At 49.0% G+C, this 19,180-nt stretch overlaps 1 protein-coding gene across 2 annotated transcripts in view; it reads right to left on the bottom strand.

The window, feature by feature from the left end:
* Positions 1–50: 50 nt before the first annotated feature.
* Positions 51–19,180, bottom strand: part of Farp2 (FERM, ARH/RhoGEF and pleckstrin domain protein 2) — a 103,122-nt gene continuing 83,992 nt past the window's right edge. For both annotated transcript variants that reach the window (XM_038338359.2, XM_038338360.2), the window contains exons 15-27: positions 18,393–18,482; positions 17,874–18,007; positions 17,174–17,255; positions 14,686–14,923; positions 12,211–12,341; positions 10,224–10,292; positions 9,337–9,426; positions 4,330–4,412; positions 3,596–3,714; positions 3,164–3,321; positions 1,980–2,087; positions 1,557–1,708; positions 51–741 (exon numbers count right to left, since the gene is read on the bottom strand). In XM_038338359.2, the coding sequence (XP_038194287.1) occupies positions 585–741; positions 1,557–1,708; positions 1,980–2,087; positions 3,164–3,321; positions 3,596–3,714; positions 4,330–4,412; positions 9,337–9,426; positions 10,224–10,292; positions 12,211–12,341; positions 14,686–14,923; positions 17,174–17,255; positions 17,874–18,007; positions 18,393–18,482 (1,611 nt within the window). In that variant the 3' untranslated portion in view covers positions 51–584. The remainder of the gene's footprint in view (positions 742–1,556; positions 1,709–1,979; positions 2,088–3,163; positions 3,322–3,595; positions 3,715–4,329; positions 4,413–9,336; positions 9,427–10,223; positions 10,293–12,210; positions 12,342–14,685; positions 14,924–17,173; positions 17,256–17,873; positions 18,008–18,392; positions 18,483–19,180) is intronic.

Consider the following 19,180-nt stretch of genomic DNA (forward strand, 5'->3'; position numbering starts at 1 on the left):
CAGTTTCCTTTGGCCTGCTGGAGAACAAAGTAAGGCAGAGGGAATGCTGGTGGGTGGGGATATGTCCTTTTATTGTAAGTCACATAAGTGAACAGGAGTCATAGGCCTGCCCTACTTGATGAGAAATACCGGGAACTAATAAGAGGAGCCACCCTCCCTCGCAGGCCCTGGTGGTGGGGTCTTTGGTTTCTGCTTGTCTAGATGGTATGTGGGATGGGAACCGGAGTAGCTTTTGCAATTCTCTTGTTTTGCAATATCTGGAAGCTAGCCCTGAGGTTATCACATAAGCCCGAGTATAGTGCTGTCTAAGGCAATGTGAACTTGGCTATTGGTGCTACAGGTAGAAGCATCCAGTCCTCAGCAAGAGCTGTGCTCACAAAAAAATGAGGACCCTCATTTCTTTTTCATGGATCTTAGACATGTGCCGCATTCATCATGAACCTTCACTGGAGTTTGGGGAGGGCAGAACCCCTCCTGGAGGTCTGAAGGCCCATTCTAGGGTCAGTGCCACCCTTCATCTGGTGGAAGGATGGCTCTGGTTGCTCAGCTCTGGGGGTGATACCTACACTCCCTGAAAGCCTTGGTCATAGGTTCTTGTCCATGCAACCCGAAGGACATTCCTCCTTCCCTCTGATCTCTGCCTCCAGCCCTGGAGAGAGATGTGAGTAGTCCGAGTAGTCCTGAGTGAAACTTGGGGGTCTCTCCGGTGAGCTGCTGGCCCTTTCAATGACTTCCATCCACCTGTAGAAAGGGTCACACCAGTGGCATATATTCACATACCTTCCCAAGAATGATAAATAACAGCTAGTCAGTAAAGTTCTTGATACTCAGTCATGAACTCAGTTTTACCCCTAGTACCTGAGTAAAAGCCAGGTGTGATGTGCGCTTGTAACTCTAGCACTGAGGAGGTAGCGATGGGTTCACTGGTGGCTAGCCAGTCTAGCCTAATCAGTGAGCTCCCAAGTGAGACACCTGTCTCAAACAACAAGGTAGATGGGGCCAGTGCAATGCCTTAGCAGGTAACAGCACTTGCCAAGCCTGGCAGACCGAGTTCCATCTCCAGAATCCACACAGTGTTGGTACACGGAGAGAACCAACCCCACAAAGCTGTCCTCTTGCATCCACATACAAGTGGCGCATGTGCCCATACCCTCCCTACAATAAAAAATTTTAATAGAAAGGGGGGACCGGAGAGATGGTTCAGTGGTTAAGAGAACAGGTTGCTCTTCCAGAGGACCTGTATTCAATTCCCAGCACCCATATGGCAGCTCACAACTGTAACTCCAGTTCCAGGGGATCCGACACCCTCACACAGAAATACATGAACGCAAAACACCAATGTACATAAAATTAAAAAAATAAAAAGGATGTCTCCTGAAATTATACTTTGGTCACTAAATGTATGCATGTATGTACACTAGTGTCCGCTTACAAACATGAACATACACTGAAAACAAAACCCTGCAAGCATTATTTGACCCTCGTTTCCTGGGAACTGGGAAGTTTGCCTCTGGCTCTGTTATTGGCAGTGAACAAAAGAAGCATCGCAGAATCACCTTTCAAATGTGTACTTGCTCTCAGCCCGGAAGAAGTAGACGTGAGATTTGAATTGGAGCTTGAAAACGTAGTCTTTGTGGATGCTGTCAGCCTCCCTGGGGAGGCTGACACTGTAACCCAGCAGTGGGAGACTGGCCAGGGGGTAGTCATCCTGGAACAGCACAGGAACAGGGTCACTGGGTGTTGGGGTACAGGTCTGCACTCGGGGCCCATTATTCTGTGGTGCTCCCCAGCCCTTTACTCGCTACCAGTGGTTCTCCCAAGGAAATGGTAGTTTGTACAGAGGGACCTGCAGGTAAGAAAGGCTAATTCCATTTTCATAGAAAAGGTGCTGTAATGGTGGAATTGGCATCAGACTGTGAGGAGGAAATAGATAAGCAGATGTACTCTTTGTGCCTAGATTCCAGTTGGGCTCAACATACCTGATGGGTTTTATAGAAGAACAAACAGAAGTTGGTAAAGACCACCCAGAGCTTCTGCCAGCCGTTGCTGTTCTTGAACTTTCTCAGCAGATATCCTGAAAGCTGGTTCTGTCGGTAGAAAAGGAAAAGCACTTTGCGGTCACCATAATCCTTGCTCAGCAGCTGTCACCAGTTTCATGACCCTGACGCCTATGCATGCTCAGCAAGGTTTGTCTGTGTAGCCCTGGCTGGCCTGGAACTCCCTCTGTAGACCAGGCTGGCCTCAAACTCAAGAGATCTGCCTCCCAAGTGCTGGGATTTTAAGTGTTGCCACCACTGCCTAGCTGATGCTTAGCATTTTTTATCAGCATGGTTTGCGCATACCTACGACCTGACAACAGGATGTTAGTCTGGGAACTGGTATCCCAGACACTTAAGTACGAGACTTCTCTTTCTGATACATAATAAAATTAGTTTCCTGACGAAAGCATACATTTGCAAACCTACACGAGAACAAGATGAGGGTGGTGATGACACCTTGAACCAAGTTTGGAAGGTTCTTTGAAATTATGGGGGTAAGGAAGGCATTTAGGTGCAGCACTGGACAAGACCCCGCCAACCAGCCCACTGACCTGTCCTGTCTTCTGGGCCTGTGTCTAATATGTGCTGCCTAGCTTCCCAAGAGGTCCCTCCCCACCTACTTTAATCTGTGGCCATCTCAGGTCTCACTATGGACCTGTGCTCTGACCCCCACAGTTCTCCATAGCCCAGTAGAGTGGGGATGACGTTATGGAGACCTTGGAGTAGGGTGTGAAGGGAGTGAGTCCAGGAACGGGTATGTAGAGGTGTAAGCTGAATAACTTGAGGTTCTGTGAAGCCAGATGTGTACAACCACTAATCCTTGGGAAGTGGGTGAGCATGAGCCCAGGATGGGAAGTGGGAAAGGCTGTGGACCAACCAGGGAGAGTACTGCCCTGGGGCAACAAACGGGCCTTCCAGCAAATTCCACCACTGATGTCTCTGCCATGACTGCCCTTATAAGACACCAGGTGACATTTGGTGTGAAGTCCCCTTCCAAAGAGAGCTTGAGTAGACAGCCCTAAACTGGTTTCTGACAGTGGGGGAGGGAGGCAAGTGGCAGCTGTCTGGGCACCGGTAGAGGAAACTTGCAGAAGGGCTCACGCGTATGCTCATGACAGCCATACCTCAACGGCTGCACTGTGGTCTGCTCTGGACACACTTGTGTTCCGGTACCAGCACACATGCATTGTGGTGTTGGCCCGGTGCTGGCTGTTCCCTTCCAGGGAGCTCCGGGTTCCTCGAACATCTTCTGATTCCTCCAGAGAGACCTCATCAGAAGATCCTGGAGAGAGTTAGCCACACCTGGCAACATGCACCCATGAGGGTCCTCCAGGTTCTGGAAAATAGGCACTTGGTACCCAAGTCAGCAGCCAGACAAGACCATATGGTGCTAGGATAACCCAAGAACTCTGCCACCTGGGCATGGCCACCTATTTTCCTTGTATGGGAGGGAAGCTCGTGGGACCTGGCATGCTGGGCAAGATCAGGAAAGCAATTTCTAGAAGGTTTTAGAGCTACAGAGGGACTCTTCTGGGGTGTCTTGAATCAAAACTCACTGGGGGTCTGAGTACACACTGGGCCTCCCAGCAGCACTGGGGCTGAGTCACCAATGCTCTTGGCTGCCTGGATTGCGGTGTTCAGGTCCTGCATCCACTTTTCCTTTTCTAGCCGAGTGCTGTAAAGGAGAAAGTCAGGTTAGCTGCCTCTGCCTGGAGTTCTGTCCTTTTGTGTCAGGAGACAGGTCTGGTTTGGGCACCTGCCCATCCCATGGGTCCTGAGGATTGTCAGAAACGTGCCTTCTCCAGCCCGTTCCTAGGGTGAGCTGGGAGGAGCTGGAGAAGCAGGGCAGCTCTTGATGCTGGAACTAGTGAGTTTAGCACCAAAAGTCTCAATGTTGAAACACGAGACTGGATTGGGTTCGTGACTAAGGTGGCAGTTCGTGGTAGAAGAGGACCAGCCAACACTGAGCAGGAACTACACCTGGAGAACTCACTGATCTGGAGAGGAGAAAGCCTGTTTGCTCCTATGCTGTGGCCCCAAGTTAACTTTCACCATGGTAAGTACTTCCCCTTGCCTGAGGGCTAGCACACTGAGCCATTAGACCAACTGCCATGAACCCTAGGGCACAGGCACCTTCTCAGAAGCACCATGGTTGGTCTCTTGAAAAACACAAATGTCAGCAATCCTTCCTGCATAACCTGGAACAGCTGAGTCCCATGAAGCTCCAGAGGCTGGTCTGCATCCCTGCAGCAGGCCCTGTTCTCAATTGAATCGTGAAGAAAGCCCTTACCTGGCTGCCACCACAATCGTTTTCTGAGCCGCATAGATGGTGAAGCAGTGAGGTACTGACCACTCGCTGTCACTTTCTTCCACCTGTAGGCAAGAGAAGAGGTGACACCCCATGGGCATGGAGAATGCCAACAGCCTGAGGCATGTACAAAATGACTAGATGCAACTGGCTTGGAAGACTGTACAATCTAAGACTATATAACTACAAGGGAAATACAGGGGCACACTTGTGTCCCTACATTCTGGAGCTGCTGCCAAGTGACTGAGGTCTCATTTAGAGACACTGAAATACTCACCGGTGGGTCCAGCACTATTAGCTGAAAATCAAGCAAAGAAGATGTTGAGCATTTTGGAAAATTCATCTGTCAACCTGGCACCAAAATCCCTATCTGAAGCAAAGAAAGCCACTGCATACTGATTTCAACCAAATCATACTGATGATTTGGTAGAATAATTCCAAGATAAAATATTGCCAAATCAAATCTAAAAGCATATACAAGAAATGTCCTATCACCAAGCAAGGTGGATTTAAAGACTGCAAGGATGGGTTGATAAAAGAATTCCTTAGTAACAGAACTCATCCTGTCAGAGGTCAGAAACGGTGATTTCTTTACAGACTGAACACCTTTGCGGAAAGCCAGCACTTCTAATATTTCTGACAGTAAACAGAAGTAAATATTTCTATGCAATAGAAGGAAACAGTTTTAACATGACCAAGTTTCTCTCAAGCTGAGAACCACTCCTCTCTCCCTCCCTCTCTCTCCCTCTCCCTCTCTCTCCTCTCTCTCCTCCCTCTCTCCTCTCCCTCTAGCTTAGATAAGGACACACAGTGGTCCCAAGGACTGCCACAGTTACAGATGACTCAAAGAAGGCACAGTTCCCTATACAGAACCCACAAGACAAAATTCCCTGAGCTTCACTCTTGACAGAAGAGATCTGAATTGGCACCCTGGTGGCCATTTAACAGAATGTGGTGTCTTCCAAGTTAATATTTAAATTTTGTGTGATTTTAGATTAAATGACAATGATATTTTGGAATGTAATTTGTCTAAACGACTCCAGAGTTTACTTGGAGTACTTAAATGCATTTTTAAGAAGTGTGTCATCGTTATGAGTGTGTGTGTGCATGCGTGCACAGCTTTCTACTTCCACTTTTCCATGGGTTCCAGGAGACCCAACTTGAGTTGTCAAGCTTGCACACCAAGCACTTTCTCTGAAGAACTATCTTGCTGGCCCTGTGAGGATAGGGATGGGGTGGGATGTGGTCCCTCACACAGGATCTCTCTCCACTGTGGATGACAGCAGTGGAGTGGAAGATCCCGCTAAAGGAGAGTGGGAGATGAGGCTGGCACACAATGCAGCAGCCTTGGAGTTCAGGGAGAACGTGGAGGCCTCAACAAATGATGGGGAAAGTGACTCTATGGAGAAAAAAAATACAGAATACTTAACCAATTACATCCAGCAAATTCTAGACAGACTGGAAAATGAAACCGAAGAGATGGCCCAGCAGTTAAGGGTGCTTGCTGCTCCTTCGGGGGACCGAAGTTTGGGTCCCAGCACCCACTTGGACGGCTCACAGTTGTCTGAAACTCCAGCTCCAGGGTATCCAACACCCTCTTCTGGCGCCCAAGGACACCAGTACACATATGTAAATACCCAAGCATACATAAGAATACATCCTAAGAAAACATTAAAAAGTGCCAATAGGATTGTGTGTGGTGGCACACATCTTTAATCCCGCACTCAGGAGGTGGGCAGAGGCAGGCAATGTCAGTTTGAGGCCAGCCTGTTCTACAAAGTCCTAGGACAACTGGGGCTACTCTGTCAAAACACCCCAAAATAAAAGCCAATACAGCATTATGTCTAGCCTGAAGGGGCTAAATAAAGCTCTCATGGAAAGGTGGGAAGGGCTGACCACAGCAACGTGTCTACAGCATTCCTTCAACAAACGGTTAATGCCACCCTCCACATTTCAAGGCCATTCCAAAATAAGACACCTCCACAGGATGGAGTTTTAAGTTCCACTAAATTATAGAGAAACTAAAATAGCTAATTACTGTAAGATAAAAGCATTTGTGTCCTAGGGCTGAGCAGATGGCTCAGTTCAGTAAAATGAGTTCAGATGCCCAGTGCTCATGTAAAAAGCTGGGTGTGGCAATGAGCATCTGTAACCCCAGAACTGGAGAGACACAGTCAGACAGACCCCTGGAACCCACTGGCTAGCCAGTCTAGCTACACTGGTTGAGTGCTAGGTTCAGTCAGAGACTGTCTCAAAAAATAAGGTGGAAAGCAACCTAAAAGAGCCTAATGTTGACCCCTGGACTACCGCATTCATGCACAATTCCCATAGACATGTGCACGCACACATGCAAACACACACATACACACACACCTGTAAAGGTTGACTAGCCAGTTTTGCTATAAAAAGGTTTCCCTAATGTGTAAAAATGGAGACAAAGCAACAGATACACTAAGCGCTTATTTTGCAGAAAACCAAAGTGCCAAGACTAGGGAATGGAGAGTAGAGCAACGGTGCCCTCTCCCCAGGTGGGGAAGGCAGAGGGATGACCCTCGTGTACTGTGGGCCAGGGGCACATTTAGAACTCACTGTAAGCAGCTGACTAGTGCTACTGCTGAGCAGCCATGAACAAAGACACTAAGAGCAACATGTGCTTTGCATGATGGGACCCTGAGGATGGACTGGAAGATGTTGGAGACAGAAGCTCAGTAATGTGGCAACCACTCTTGAAAGACCACACTTGGCCTAATGGCAGGTTAGGTTTGTCCTCTGGAGCTTACTACTGCTCACCAGGTTCCTCTACTGCACCAGTAGTCAGAGACTGTAACAGAGCGCTCAGGGTGAGCTCAGCTTGTCGACGGTGGTAATCGGTGTCACGTCACCACAGCTAAACCTGGAGTGCTGTGGTCACAGCGATATTTAGCCTCTAGTTTCAGTTTTCCCTCATAGGAGTGTGTACTTTAAAAGTAAACCATCAAACAACCGGGATGGCTTCCAGAGGTGGCCCCTGCTAAACCCAGCGAAGTGGAGTCACATATTACAAACATATGTTTCAAGGCTGAGCAGAGTAGAGTCAGTGAGAAAGGAACCTTGCATGATGCTGTAGCAGCAGAACCTGCATGATGCTGCAGCAGTAGAACCTGCATGATGCTGCAGCAGAACCTGGCATGACACTGCAGGAATAGACCCTAGCATGATGCTACAGCAGTAGACCCTCGCATGCTGCTGCAGCAGTAGACCCTCACATGATGCTGCAGCAGTAGACCCTCACATGATGCTGCAGCAGTAGACCCTCACATGATGCAGCAGCAGTAGACCCTAGCATGATGCTACAGCAGTAGACCCTTGCATGCTGCTGCAGCAGTAGACCCTCACATGATGCTGCAGCAGTAGACCCTAGCATGATGCTGCAGCAGTAGACCCTCACATGATGCAGCAGCAGTAGACCCTTGCATGCTGCTGCAGCAGTAGACCCTAGCATGATGCTACAGCAGTAGACCCTCGCATGCTGCTGCAGCAGTAGACCCTTGCATGCTGCTGCAGCAGTAGACCCTCACATGATGCAGCAGCAGTAGACCCTTGCATGCTGCTGCAGCAGTAGACACCACCTCAAGGAGCAGTGTGAGGGCCAACAGATGACCATGGTGCTAAGATGTCCTGGAACCACATACTGCATTGTCCTTGCCTTCAGTGTCTCCAGGACACGTTTCAGGCCAGGTTCCAGGGCCTACATGAAGAGAACACAGCCTCTAGATCACTGTTCCTCAGCCTTCCTAATGCTGCGGCCCTTTAGTACAGTTCCTCATGTGGTGACCACCAGCCATAAAATGATGTTCATTGCTACTTCATAATGTAATTTTGCTACTGTTATGAAGTATAATGTAAATACCTGTCTTTTCCAATATCTTAGGTGACCCCTGTTAAGAGTTGGTTGAGCCCAAAGGGGTTGCAACCCGTAGGTTAAGAAGCACTCACTGCTCTAGTCTTCCTGACTCTCTATGACTTTAAATAGGGTTTTCTTTTTCTAAAATTTGTTTTGAGATTTATTTCCTTTTAGTTCATGTATATGGTAGTTTTACCTGCATGAATATCTGCATGCCATGTGCATGCAGTGCCTACCCACCTAGACAATAAGACAGTGTGGATCCCCTGGAATTGGCATTACAGACAGCCGTGAGCTGTCATGTATATGCTGGGAATCAAACCTGGGTCCTATGGGAGAGCAGTCAGTGCTCTTAAGTGCTGAGCATCTCCAGCATTTATTTTTAAAATATGTATTATTTTTATGTGTGTGTCTGTGTCCATGTGAAGGTGCTCATAGATGGCATTGAGTCACTTGGTACCTGAGCTTCAGGCTGGCATGGGTGCTGGGAGCTGAACCTGTGTCCTCCGGAAGAGCAATAAGCACTCCTAACTGCCCACCCTCTCTGCAGCTCTTAAACAGGTTTTCATGAATCTCCAAATGCAGATCTGATAAACTGGATTATGTTAAAGTCCAGCGGTTATCCCATGTCAGACATCCTGGTGGGCACATCTGCAGGGTGTGCAGAAAGTTCATCGTGGCAGCAGCGGTGGCTCAAGCCCCAGGCAGCGCTGTGTCAGGCACAGTCAGTGACCACAAGCCTGTGTCTGTCCAGAGAATGGTTGTTCCTGGGTAAGCATCATGACTACATGGTATCTGGAAACATCTGATACCAAGACCCGCTCAAGTTATGAGCAAAGTAGGTGAATGCTGTCAGGTGCTAAAAGAGACTGACCTAGAAATCTGCCCATGGGTGGAATACAGTGCAGTCTGGGGTCAGGGAGAACAGTAGCCACGAGGAAGTCACCACGAGGAAGAGCGAGAACAGTCCAGCATATTCCCTCAACACCAGGTGGCCTTCTCACCACTGAAAACAGCCTCAGACTTGCTGTTGTATTAGGAAGGTGGGGAAGAAGCCCAGCCCAGAACCTAAAAACCAAACCTCAGGTAAGCATGGTGCCACTCACCAGCATGCCACGTAGAGGAAGGAAGCCACGGATCCGGAATTGACTGGCCCCTGTGACACTTTTGCTTGTGTATAGCAGCATATCTGAGAACTGAGGGATGGAAAGATACAGACAAGGGATAAAGCTTCAGTGTCAGTATGGTTAGACCCGAGCTACAGACAGCCATGGTGTGTTTACCAGATCTACAGAAGTTATTGGAGATGGTTGGGGGAGAAGTTCATTCCTTTGATCCTTTTTGACCAGATATATGCAGTCGTCACATGACTAGCAGAACTGGGGCCAGTCACCAGTCTCCTCTGGTCTGGCCTAGCTGGTAGAAGCAGCCAGGAGCTCTAGCTGGCTCCTTCCCTGCATGGATCAAGTCTGGGGCACTTGGAAAAGAAACCTGGTAAGGCTGGGTGGTGGCGGCGCACACCTTTAATCCCAGCACTCGGGAGGCAGAGTTTGGGGCCAGCCTAGTTTACAGAATGAGTTCCAGGACAGCCGGGTTACACAGAGAAACCTTGTCTTGAAACCACCACCATTCCCAAAAGGAAGAAAGAAAGAAACCTGGTAAGATGAGGACACATGGTCAGGTCCTCTGTACCCATGTTTCTGGACAGCACTGAAGGCCCCTGGCTGCCACTGGGCTAGTCACATGGACATCTCTGTTTTGGCCCTGCTTACCCTCCCAGAATGTGGACTAGGAACAAACAGACAACGTGGGCAAAGCGGCTGCTTCCTATTTTCCTATTGCTCACTCTTGAGAGACCGCCTGAGTTCCTAGGTGCCTGAGCTGCCATCCCAGGGATGGAGTCAGCAGGCAGTGGGCCAACTTTCCTGACAGACTTTACCCGCCAATTCTTCCCAGAGTGGAAATGCAGTTTGGGGCACAGTGGGAAACATACCAGGAAAAACATCCTCTGCTGCAGGCCCTTCTTGGTGAGCTTGTGAAGGCAGCCCTCACGGATGAACTCCTGAAAGACAACCAGGGTTCCTGTGAGCAGGGATGCAAGAGACACGTGGTAGTTGGGTCAAAGGTCATGGGAGCCAACAGTAACCTCTAGCTTGCTTGATTGCTTGCTTGCACATGCCATAGCATACGTGTGAGGGTCAGAAGACAACTATAAGTACTGGTTCTCTCCTGCCACTTCGTGGGCTATAGGATTAAACCAGGGTGCCAGGCCTACATGCACACCCCTTCCTGCTGAGCCATCTTGCCAGCCTCTCTGGTTTCTTTAAGCCCTGCTGAGTGGCAGCCCTCTGGGAGGGTCATCCTACTCTACCCTAGTTACCCATGTCCTGTCCTGGTACCAACCTGGTCCCAGTCATCGACCTGCCCTGAGACGTGGGAACCAAGAGGTACTCGCTAGTGGAGACAGTGGGAAACGAGGCCACGAAGAGTCCATCTGAGTTCCGCTGTGGGAAAGGCTGGGCAGAGGCAGGTTTGAGAAGAGACAGTCTCCGCCAACACTGGGTGGCTACACTTCACTGAATACTGAATAAAGGCCACAAAGGCTCAGAAAGTCAAGAAGCCAAGCATGGTAGCACATGCCTTTAATCCCTGTACTTAGGAGGCAGAGGTATAAGGATCTCTATGAGTTTGTGGCCGGCCTGGTCGACATCGTATAGTTCCAGGCCAACCAAGGCTATAAAATGAGACCCTGTCTGAAAATAAAAAAGTCAAAGAACAGGAGCCCATCTGAACAAAATGACTGAAGCCTGGGTGGGCACAGCACCTGTACACCAGGGCACACAAAGGAACTACACGCTTATTGACAAAAGATGAAAACAGCCCTAGTAGAATTATTCCCTAGAAGACAGGCAGGTGTACCACCCTGTACGTGAACTTCTGTAGTAGTTAGCACTTAGTAGGGCTGGTTACAAAGCTTGCTTACTCTTTGCGTCAACAGTACTGAGTCAAGAGCAAAGCATCTAGTACACAGGCAAGAGACACGCCAACTCATGCGATGGAACTGAAAGTCCAGAAAGAAGCCCACCCATCTACAGGACTTCTTAATTTTCATAAGGAGGACCAGACAATTCAACAGATGTGCCAGGGTAGCTGATATGTGTGCAAAGGAATAACACTGGACTAACTGGGCCGGAAGGCTGGGCATGTAGCTCAGCTGGTGTGTGCTTGGCAAGCGGGCTCCATCCCCACTACCACATAAGCCAAGTGCAGTGGCACACAACGCAGTCTCATCATTCAGGAGGTGGAGGCAGCAGGACAGAAGGAACAGAAGTTCAGGGTCATCCTTAAATACACAGTGAATTTGAGGTCCGCTTGGGTTACATGAGACTCGATCAAAGGGAAAAAAAGATAAGAAAAACTCTTAGAAGAAAAACTTATAGGTGACTAATTGGGGTACGACACATCTTCTGGTATATGATACCTAAGGTATGAATAACTAAAGAGGACTTGAGGGTCATTAAAATGAAAAGTTTTAGTAGTATAAATGATAAAAAGACAAAGCCAGAGAAGGGGAGAAAATCCGTCAGGTACGATCTGTTGCTTCCTATCTCAGATTCTGAGATGAAATCTCATGGTGCAGCTAAACAGGCCTCAAACTCCACAGCCTGCAGCCTCAGCCCCGAGTGTGGGATTCGGATGTGAGCCACCATTCCTGCTATTGTGCCATCTTGAGGCATTTCTCCCAGTACCTGTGGGAGGCTCTTCTGTGCCCCCTGCTACCAGAGCGGGGACTGACAACTAATGGGTCTTGGAGTTTCTTTTTGGGAAAATGTTCCCAATTGGTGATGAAGGCTACATTAACTGTGAGTGCATGCAAAGTCACTGGATTACGTACTTTAAAAGGGCAAGTCTTACGCTACATTAGTAAAATTCAATTAAAGACAACAGGCATAAAATCTTTCCCAGGTATGGCCACTCACCCTTCCAGGAGCAATGAGGTTTTCTACACCAACCAGGTCCCGCTGTAGCTCCGTCAGCTTCTGGAGGTTTTCTAGCCGGGTGAGGCTGTGCTGGAGCCCGGTGGTCACTTCTGTGATGGCCTTCAGTGCCTCTGTGTGGAGAGGTCCCCCAGTTCAAAGCCTGAACAAGACCCCCCAGTCCCTGCCTTGTGGTAGAGCCAGTATTTTCTAGGGTGCCTTTAGCTGGAGGCACTGCAGACTCCTTGCAGGGCTCTGGCCCACTGGCACAAGCTCCTGTCCAAGTACAGTCCCTGCAGACCCAAGGGGGTCAGGGGTCACCGGCCAACGCTATGGCTTGGTGGGAAGGGGAAGGGGGCAGGTTTAGGAAGCAGTGCAAAGCACTATTAGTTCTTGAAGGAGATCCTTCAATGTCTGAAGTAACTTACTTCTTTCTGTTAACAGATGCTCACCTGAAGCAAATGTAAGATGTCAATAAGCAGAAGAAGCTCACTAAGATGAATGTGAATTCGACACCAGCCCTGAGGAGGCGACACTGGCTGGAAACAGTTGCTTACCTAGTCCTGCCCTCTGCTGACCCTAGCGCAGCGACCTTTCTTACCTACCAGAACCACTAATGGGAACTGTTCTCATCTCTTTTAGAAGAAATTTATTCTTTGTGTATATGTGTGTGTGTGTGTGTGTGTGTGTGTGTGTGCATGTGTGGTTGTACGTGACTGTGTACACACCCAAGTGCAGAAACCCTTGGAGTGTAGACAAGAGCACTGGATCCCTTGGAGATGGAGTTACAGGAGACCGTACGCCTCCTGACATGGATGCTGGGAACCAAATGGGTCCTCTGCAAGAGCAGCGAGTGCTCTTAAGCCCGGAGCCATTTCTCCAGCTGCCAGGACCCTCTTCCTGCCCAACCGCAGTGCCTTGATGTAGGAGTGTCTTATATCTATCTGTTGTTTCATTGGTTAATTAATAAAGAAACTGCTTGGCCTGATAGGTCAGAACATAGGTGGGTGGAGTAGACAGAACAGAAGAAGGCAGTGAGGCAGATGCCTCAGGCAGTCGCCATGACTTTCCTCTCTGAGATGGATGCAGGCAAGAATCTTCCCGGTAAGCCACCACCTCGTGGTGCTACACAGATTACTAAATATGGGTTAATCAAGATGTGAGAGTTAGCCAGTAAGAGGCTAAAGCTAACAGGCCAAGCAGTGTTTAAAAGAATACAATTTGTGTGTTGTTATTTCGGGGCATAAGCTAGCCAGGTGGCCAGGAGCTGGGCAGCAGGGAAGCAGCCCGCAGCTCCCATCACTACAGTGCCTCACTTGTGGATTCCCCTCTGCGAGATCTGACAAGGTCTGCAGCCCTGACTCACACCACCATATCCTCAGACCCACCCTGACAGGGATTTCATGGAACCAAGGACAGCTAGTGTTCTTTATAGGGTGCTTGTGGCTTTCAGAAGCACAAGCCAACGAAGAGAGGAACACACCCGAAATTCATCATCCTTGACAAATCGTAAACAATCCTTCTATAACTGCTCTGCAGAGAGACATCAGGGAGAGCCTGAACAATGTGACCACAGGCTGACACAAGCCATGGCAACTGTTGCCTGCAGACTCTGGGCATCTGCATTGCCTTGTTCTGCCTCTGCAAGCCTGGGGGCTGGAGAGATAGGTCAGTGGTTGGGAGCACTGACTCCTCATACAGAGAGGACCCAGGTTCGTTTCCAGCACCCACATGGCATCTCATAGGCCATCCGTAACTCCGGCTGCTGAGGACTTCAGTGACTCTGCTACCTGGAATTTCAGTGACCCTCCTTCCCGTATTACAGGCATCCTCCTGCCTTGGCTCCAGTGACCCTCTTTCCTGGATTCCATGGACCCTCCTGCATGGACTCCAATCATCCTTCTGCCTCAACCTTCCAAGTAGCTAGGATTACATTACATCCATGGGCCACCATTCCCAACTAATTATATTTTAATGACAATTTCAGTAATTTATAGACGGAATCTTCTTGTACTAAACTGATGCTATAACTAAAATTTCTATTTGTAAATGACAAGATTTAGACTTTATTCTTTTGTCCCTTTAACAAATAGAAAACAAAATAGAAAATTGTTGACTCACATAAGTCAGAAACTTCCAACAGGCTTCTTGGCTCAAACATTTGCTAAGTTTTAGAGTCAAGTCTTCCAGGCCAGAAACACCCACATAAAGAGGTCATTCTAGGATATGCCCCATCCCCCAGTGCCCTCGCATGAGAGACCTTGACAGCAGGAGGCCACTTTGGTTACAGTACCCCACTCCGCTGAAAGCAATCAGGGCTGAGAACGGTTCAGCCTGGAACCCGCATCTCTGAAGCAGCTGGGCAGAGGCAAAGGCCAACAGCCAGCTGTGAGCACTGGGGCTGGTAGCTGCTCTGGGCAGAACCAGTGGAGTCTAACACCGCGCACGCCACCCTTGGAGTGGCAAGGCCTCACTCACCGTGGCAGTCGGCATAGTCCGGGTGCCCAGGGGCGTAGTGAGCACACAGGCGGCTCAGCAGCAGGCGGTAGTGCAGCAGCCTCTGCACGGGCTTCAGCAGGAAGGTGTTGAGAGGCAGGTAGCAGACCTTCTGGAGCTCGAACTCTTTGTAGGCAGCCTCCAACTTCTTGCAGTGTTTTGTGGCCTTTTCCAGTTCTGTCAGGACCTCGTCGTGTCTTTGGAAGTAGCTGGTAAACTCCTATCAAGACACCAAAGGGCAACACTTAGGTGGAGAGGCGTGATGGTAGGCCCGGCCCGGGGCGGTTCAGCAGCTCGTCTGCCTGGGCGCAGCACCGGTGTGGACTGGGGATGCTGGAAATGCTGACAGGGCGTAACAGGGATGCACAGTGTGGTGGGTACAAGCCAGAGTTTCTCTGTCTCCCCACTTCCCCATTTTAGACTCTATCCCAGTGTGTACCTCACTCCGTTCCCAGGGGTCAGGGCTCCGCCATAGCTGGTCCTCACCATGACCACTGCTGACGGATCCCTCCTACCTTTCCTCCATTTACGGATAAAGAATGACCCCCAGAGGCTAGGAAAGCCAGAGCTCACCTTATGGGATACACTGAGTACCAGGCAAGAATGAAACTCCATTTGAGCTCTGCCCAGGTTCAGTGCTGACTGGGTTACTGGAGAGAGGGAGCGACCATGTTTTGGGAAACTGCCCTGAGAACTATTCTGAAGGAAGGATCGCTGTGCGGAGGGGCAGGCTACTGGAAAGGCAGCAATGGTCGGAAGGGATTCTGTTTTAGGCACTGTGTCTGGGGAGAATTCTGTACTGGATAAAAGCATGGTTCTAGGGGAACCTTGTTGAGGGCAGTGCTATGCTGAAAATGCATGTATGCAGGCTCACTTCTCTAAAAATCACTGCTCTGAGGGCGGCTGCTTTCATGGGAGCCTGATTCAGAGGGCTCTGTCCCGAGGGTAAGTGTGTTAGAGAGATATTCTGAATAAAACCTGGTTCTGAGGGGCATTGTTTGATTGGTAAGCTGTCTAGGGAAACGTTTTGGAAGAATGATACCCCCAGAGGAACCTGCTCTGGGGGAAGCCGGCTTTAAGAAGTTATACTGAGTAGCCAGGCAGTGGTGGGGCACACCTTTAATCCCAGCACTTGGGAGGCAGAGGCAGGTGGATCTCTGAGTTCAGTGCCAGCCTGGTCTACAAAGTGAGTTCCAGGAGAGCCAGTTACACAGAGAAACCCTGTCTCAAAAAACCGAAAACCAACCAACCAAACAAACAAAACAAAAGTGAAAAAGAAAGAAATTACGTTATGAGAAATATTGTTCTGGGGAAAAGTGTTCTGAAGGGAACCCTGCTGTGGGGACCCCATTCAGAGCAAAATGCCGCAAACAGGAAATCCTGCTCTGAAGGAACTTATTCCTGAGGCATGATGTTCTGAGGGAGGGAAAAAATAATCATATTGAGGAGAATGCTATTCTGGGGAGACCCCCTTTCCTGGGGAAAGCCTTATCTCCTCCTGACCCTGGTTCTTCCCAAGTACTGGGACTAAGGGTGTACACCACCATGCCCTCTCAGAAGGGGGTGCCAGATCCACCAGAACTGGAGTTACAGGTGGTTGTGAGACACGGTGTGGGTGCTGGGAACCCAGCCCAGGTCCTCTGTGGGTACTACAAGAACTCTGACCACTGAGCTGTCTCTCTGGCCTGGGATGTTGTTCTGAGAGCGCTGCAATTGGCAGGAACACTGTACTGGGGGACCCTTAATTCTGAGAACATTATTCTGAGAGGAAACACAGGGGGCAACCCTTCTAGAAGAACACTGTTCTATGGAACGCTCTTCTGAGGGGAACCATGTTTAGAAAACAGCTGTTCTGAGGTGGTAAGGCCACTCGAGGGAAATACTATTTTGAGGAAAGACATTCTGAAGGGAGACCTAAGGAGAGGTGTTCAGTATTGAGCAAGCCCCTCCTGAAACCATGTTCTGAGGAGAGTTGCTACTGAGGAAAACGTTTTCTTTTCTCCGAGAGGCCTTTGTTTTTAAGCACATCTTTGTTGGTAAAATCTTGTTCTTGGGACTTTGTTTTGAGGGGGACCCTTGCTAGGAATTATACTTTGAAGGAACCCTGCTCTAAGAATGTTCTGTTCTTAGGCTCTTGTGAGTCCTAGTATTCTAGGGGAACCCCGTTCTGAGGAGACCTCTTCTGAGACAGGCTGTGTGTTTATTGGGCTACTGTTCTGCGGAACACCATCAAGACAACACCGCTATGAAATGTACAGTGTTGTTCAGGGAACAGTTTTGAAAAGTCCTGAGTGGAGCATTTGGGCGACAAGAACCCTCTCCTCAGGGGCCCCCCCGCTGTGGAGAACGGTGAGATGAGCTCGTTCTTGGGAAGGCTGCCTTGGTGGGGACACTGTTCCAAGAACAACAGACATATTTTCATAATTTTACTCTAAGCCTGGAGTTCCCGCACAAACCCGCCGTACCATACCTTTAACTGACGCATGTTCCTGAGGAGGATGTCCCCAATTCGTTGATCGTCACCTTTTAAATGGGCACTGGAGGGCCCTTCCCTGGATTAAAGGAACAAGGTTTATAAATCCATGAAAATTTCACGGTAACATGTTACGGTAGCCCATAGTCCTTTCCCTCTGACTGTGTAGCTGGAGCTGACCCCACATGTGATTCTCCTGTCTCTGTCTCCTTGCTGCTGGCTTTATAGGATGCATCACCACACCCAGCAGTCAGTCATGAATGATGAGGAATTTCCCGGTGGAAAGAATTTAACTTGACAGCAACAATGACTGCATTTCTCTAAATACGATGGTAACCAGGTGAAAACAGATTCTTTTCCTTTTTAACTTGCGCCTCTAGTCCCTTCTCTGGGATAGGATAGATAAAATGCATTGTTATTAAAGTTTATTCTAGCTTGCCCAATAGGATTTTGAAACACACGTCAGTGAAATAATGGCTGTTCTGAATTAGCTTCTGAAGGGGGGACTTCCTGAGGCAAGGGCTGGTGTCAAGGGTGGGTGCTCCCCAGGGAGAGTTCGGGACTCAGGGGCTGCTGGTCCAGGCCCCCAGCCAAGGAGCCAGCAGTGTGGGAGCCATCCAGGCGGAGGCTCCAGAAGGTGGGGACTCCTGAGCAGGGAGGTAAGGAAATAGCACCATCTGCTGTACGGTACGGTTACCAGAGAGCCAGCCTCTGCTCCACCTCGTGCAGGAAGCCTCGATGGAACTCGTAGATGGGATCGATGTTGGAGAAGAGCAGGGTCATCAGGGCGGCAGGCATGGCGTCCTCCTTGATCACCATACTTCGGAACCACTATGGGAGGAGTTTGGCCTGGTGAGAGGCTCAGCTGAGGGCTGTGACCTCATGACACCAAGTAAAGCTCCTCCAGTTTATAAGAAGAGCTTAAGCCAGCGTTCCACGTCCCCTCTGTATTGACTGTATAATTTCCAAATACAAACAAACCAATTCTAGGTCAGAGCTTTCAGACAGATACATTCTTAGCCTTACAGCGTCAGGAAAACTGAAGACATCAGATTTTAACATGACTTAACATCATGCTGGAAGGCAAACAGATCCAACAGGATTTATGTAAGTGGGTCTCAAGACTGCCAAAGATACTTCTCAGGGTGGCGCCTCCGTGTTTATATATAAAGCATATTAAGAAAATAAACAATGAACAAGGACTGAGGGTCCATACCACAGTGATGACTTCTAAATCTTTCACATATGTTCGTTCTGTGGCGAGAATCTCCTTGGCTATGAAATAGGACTTGTCTTCTGGCAGGTGCTGAAAGAGGCAGAGAGAAGCGTGAGCACACTTCTGGGGGGACATGCTACCTTTTCACACGCAGGGAGAGCCCGAGGCTCAAGCCAACAACATTTTAGAAACTCCTGCCATAATTCCTAGAGGTATTTACTGTAAAAAAAAAAAAGGTTGGTTTTATTGGCGTATGTGTATGCCTGAATGTATGTTTGTGCACTGCGTGTGTACAAGTTCCTGCGGAGGCTAGAGGAGGGCCACTGGATTTCAGTTACAAGTGGTTGAGAGCCACCCGATGTAGGTGCTGGAAACTGAATCTGGGTCCTCTGTAAAATCAGAAAGGACTCTTAACTATAGGGCCATTTCGCTAGCCTGATCTGCTTGTAAGTAAACACGTCCAATTAAGGCCAGCTACATTTCTCTCAACATGTCGTCCTCATTATATCACTGTACATCATTCCTTAGAAAAATAATTGCTATTCAAATATCAATATATGTAAACAGAACTGAAGCTTATTATTGGTTATCACTGCCATTGATGAAGCTGGTTAAAAGATAAGGAACCATGGGTGTATGTTTAAATACGTATGTATGTGATTAAGGGCTGGAGAGGCACAGTGGTTAAGAGCTCTGACTGCTCTTCCAGAGGAACGAGTTCAAATCCCAGCACTCACATGATGGCAGACAACCACCTATGATTCCAGTCCCAGGAGACACCTGGTGGC

This window comes from Arvicola amphibius, chromosome 8 (genome assembly GCF_903992535.2).
Source record: "Arvicola amphibius chromosome 8, mArvAmp1.2, whole genome shotgun sequence".
Lineage (NCBI taxonomy): Eukaryota > Metazoa > Chordata > Mammalia > Rodentia > Cricetidae > Arvicola > Arvicola amphibius.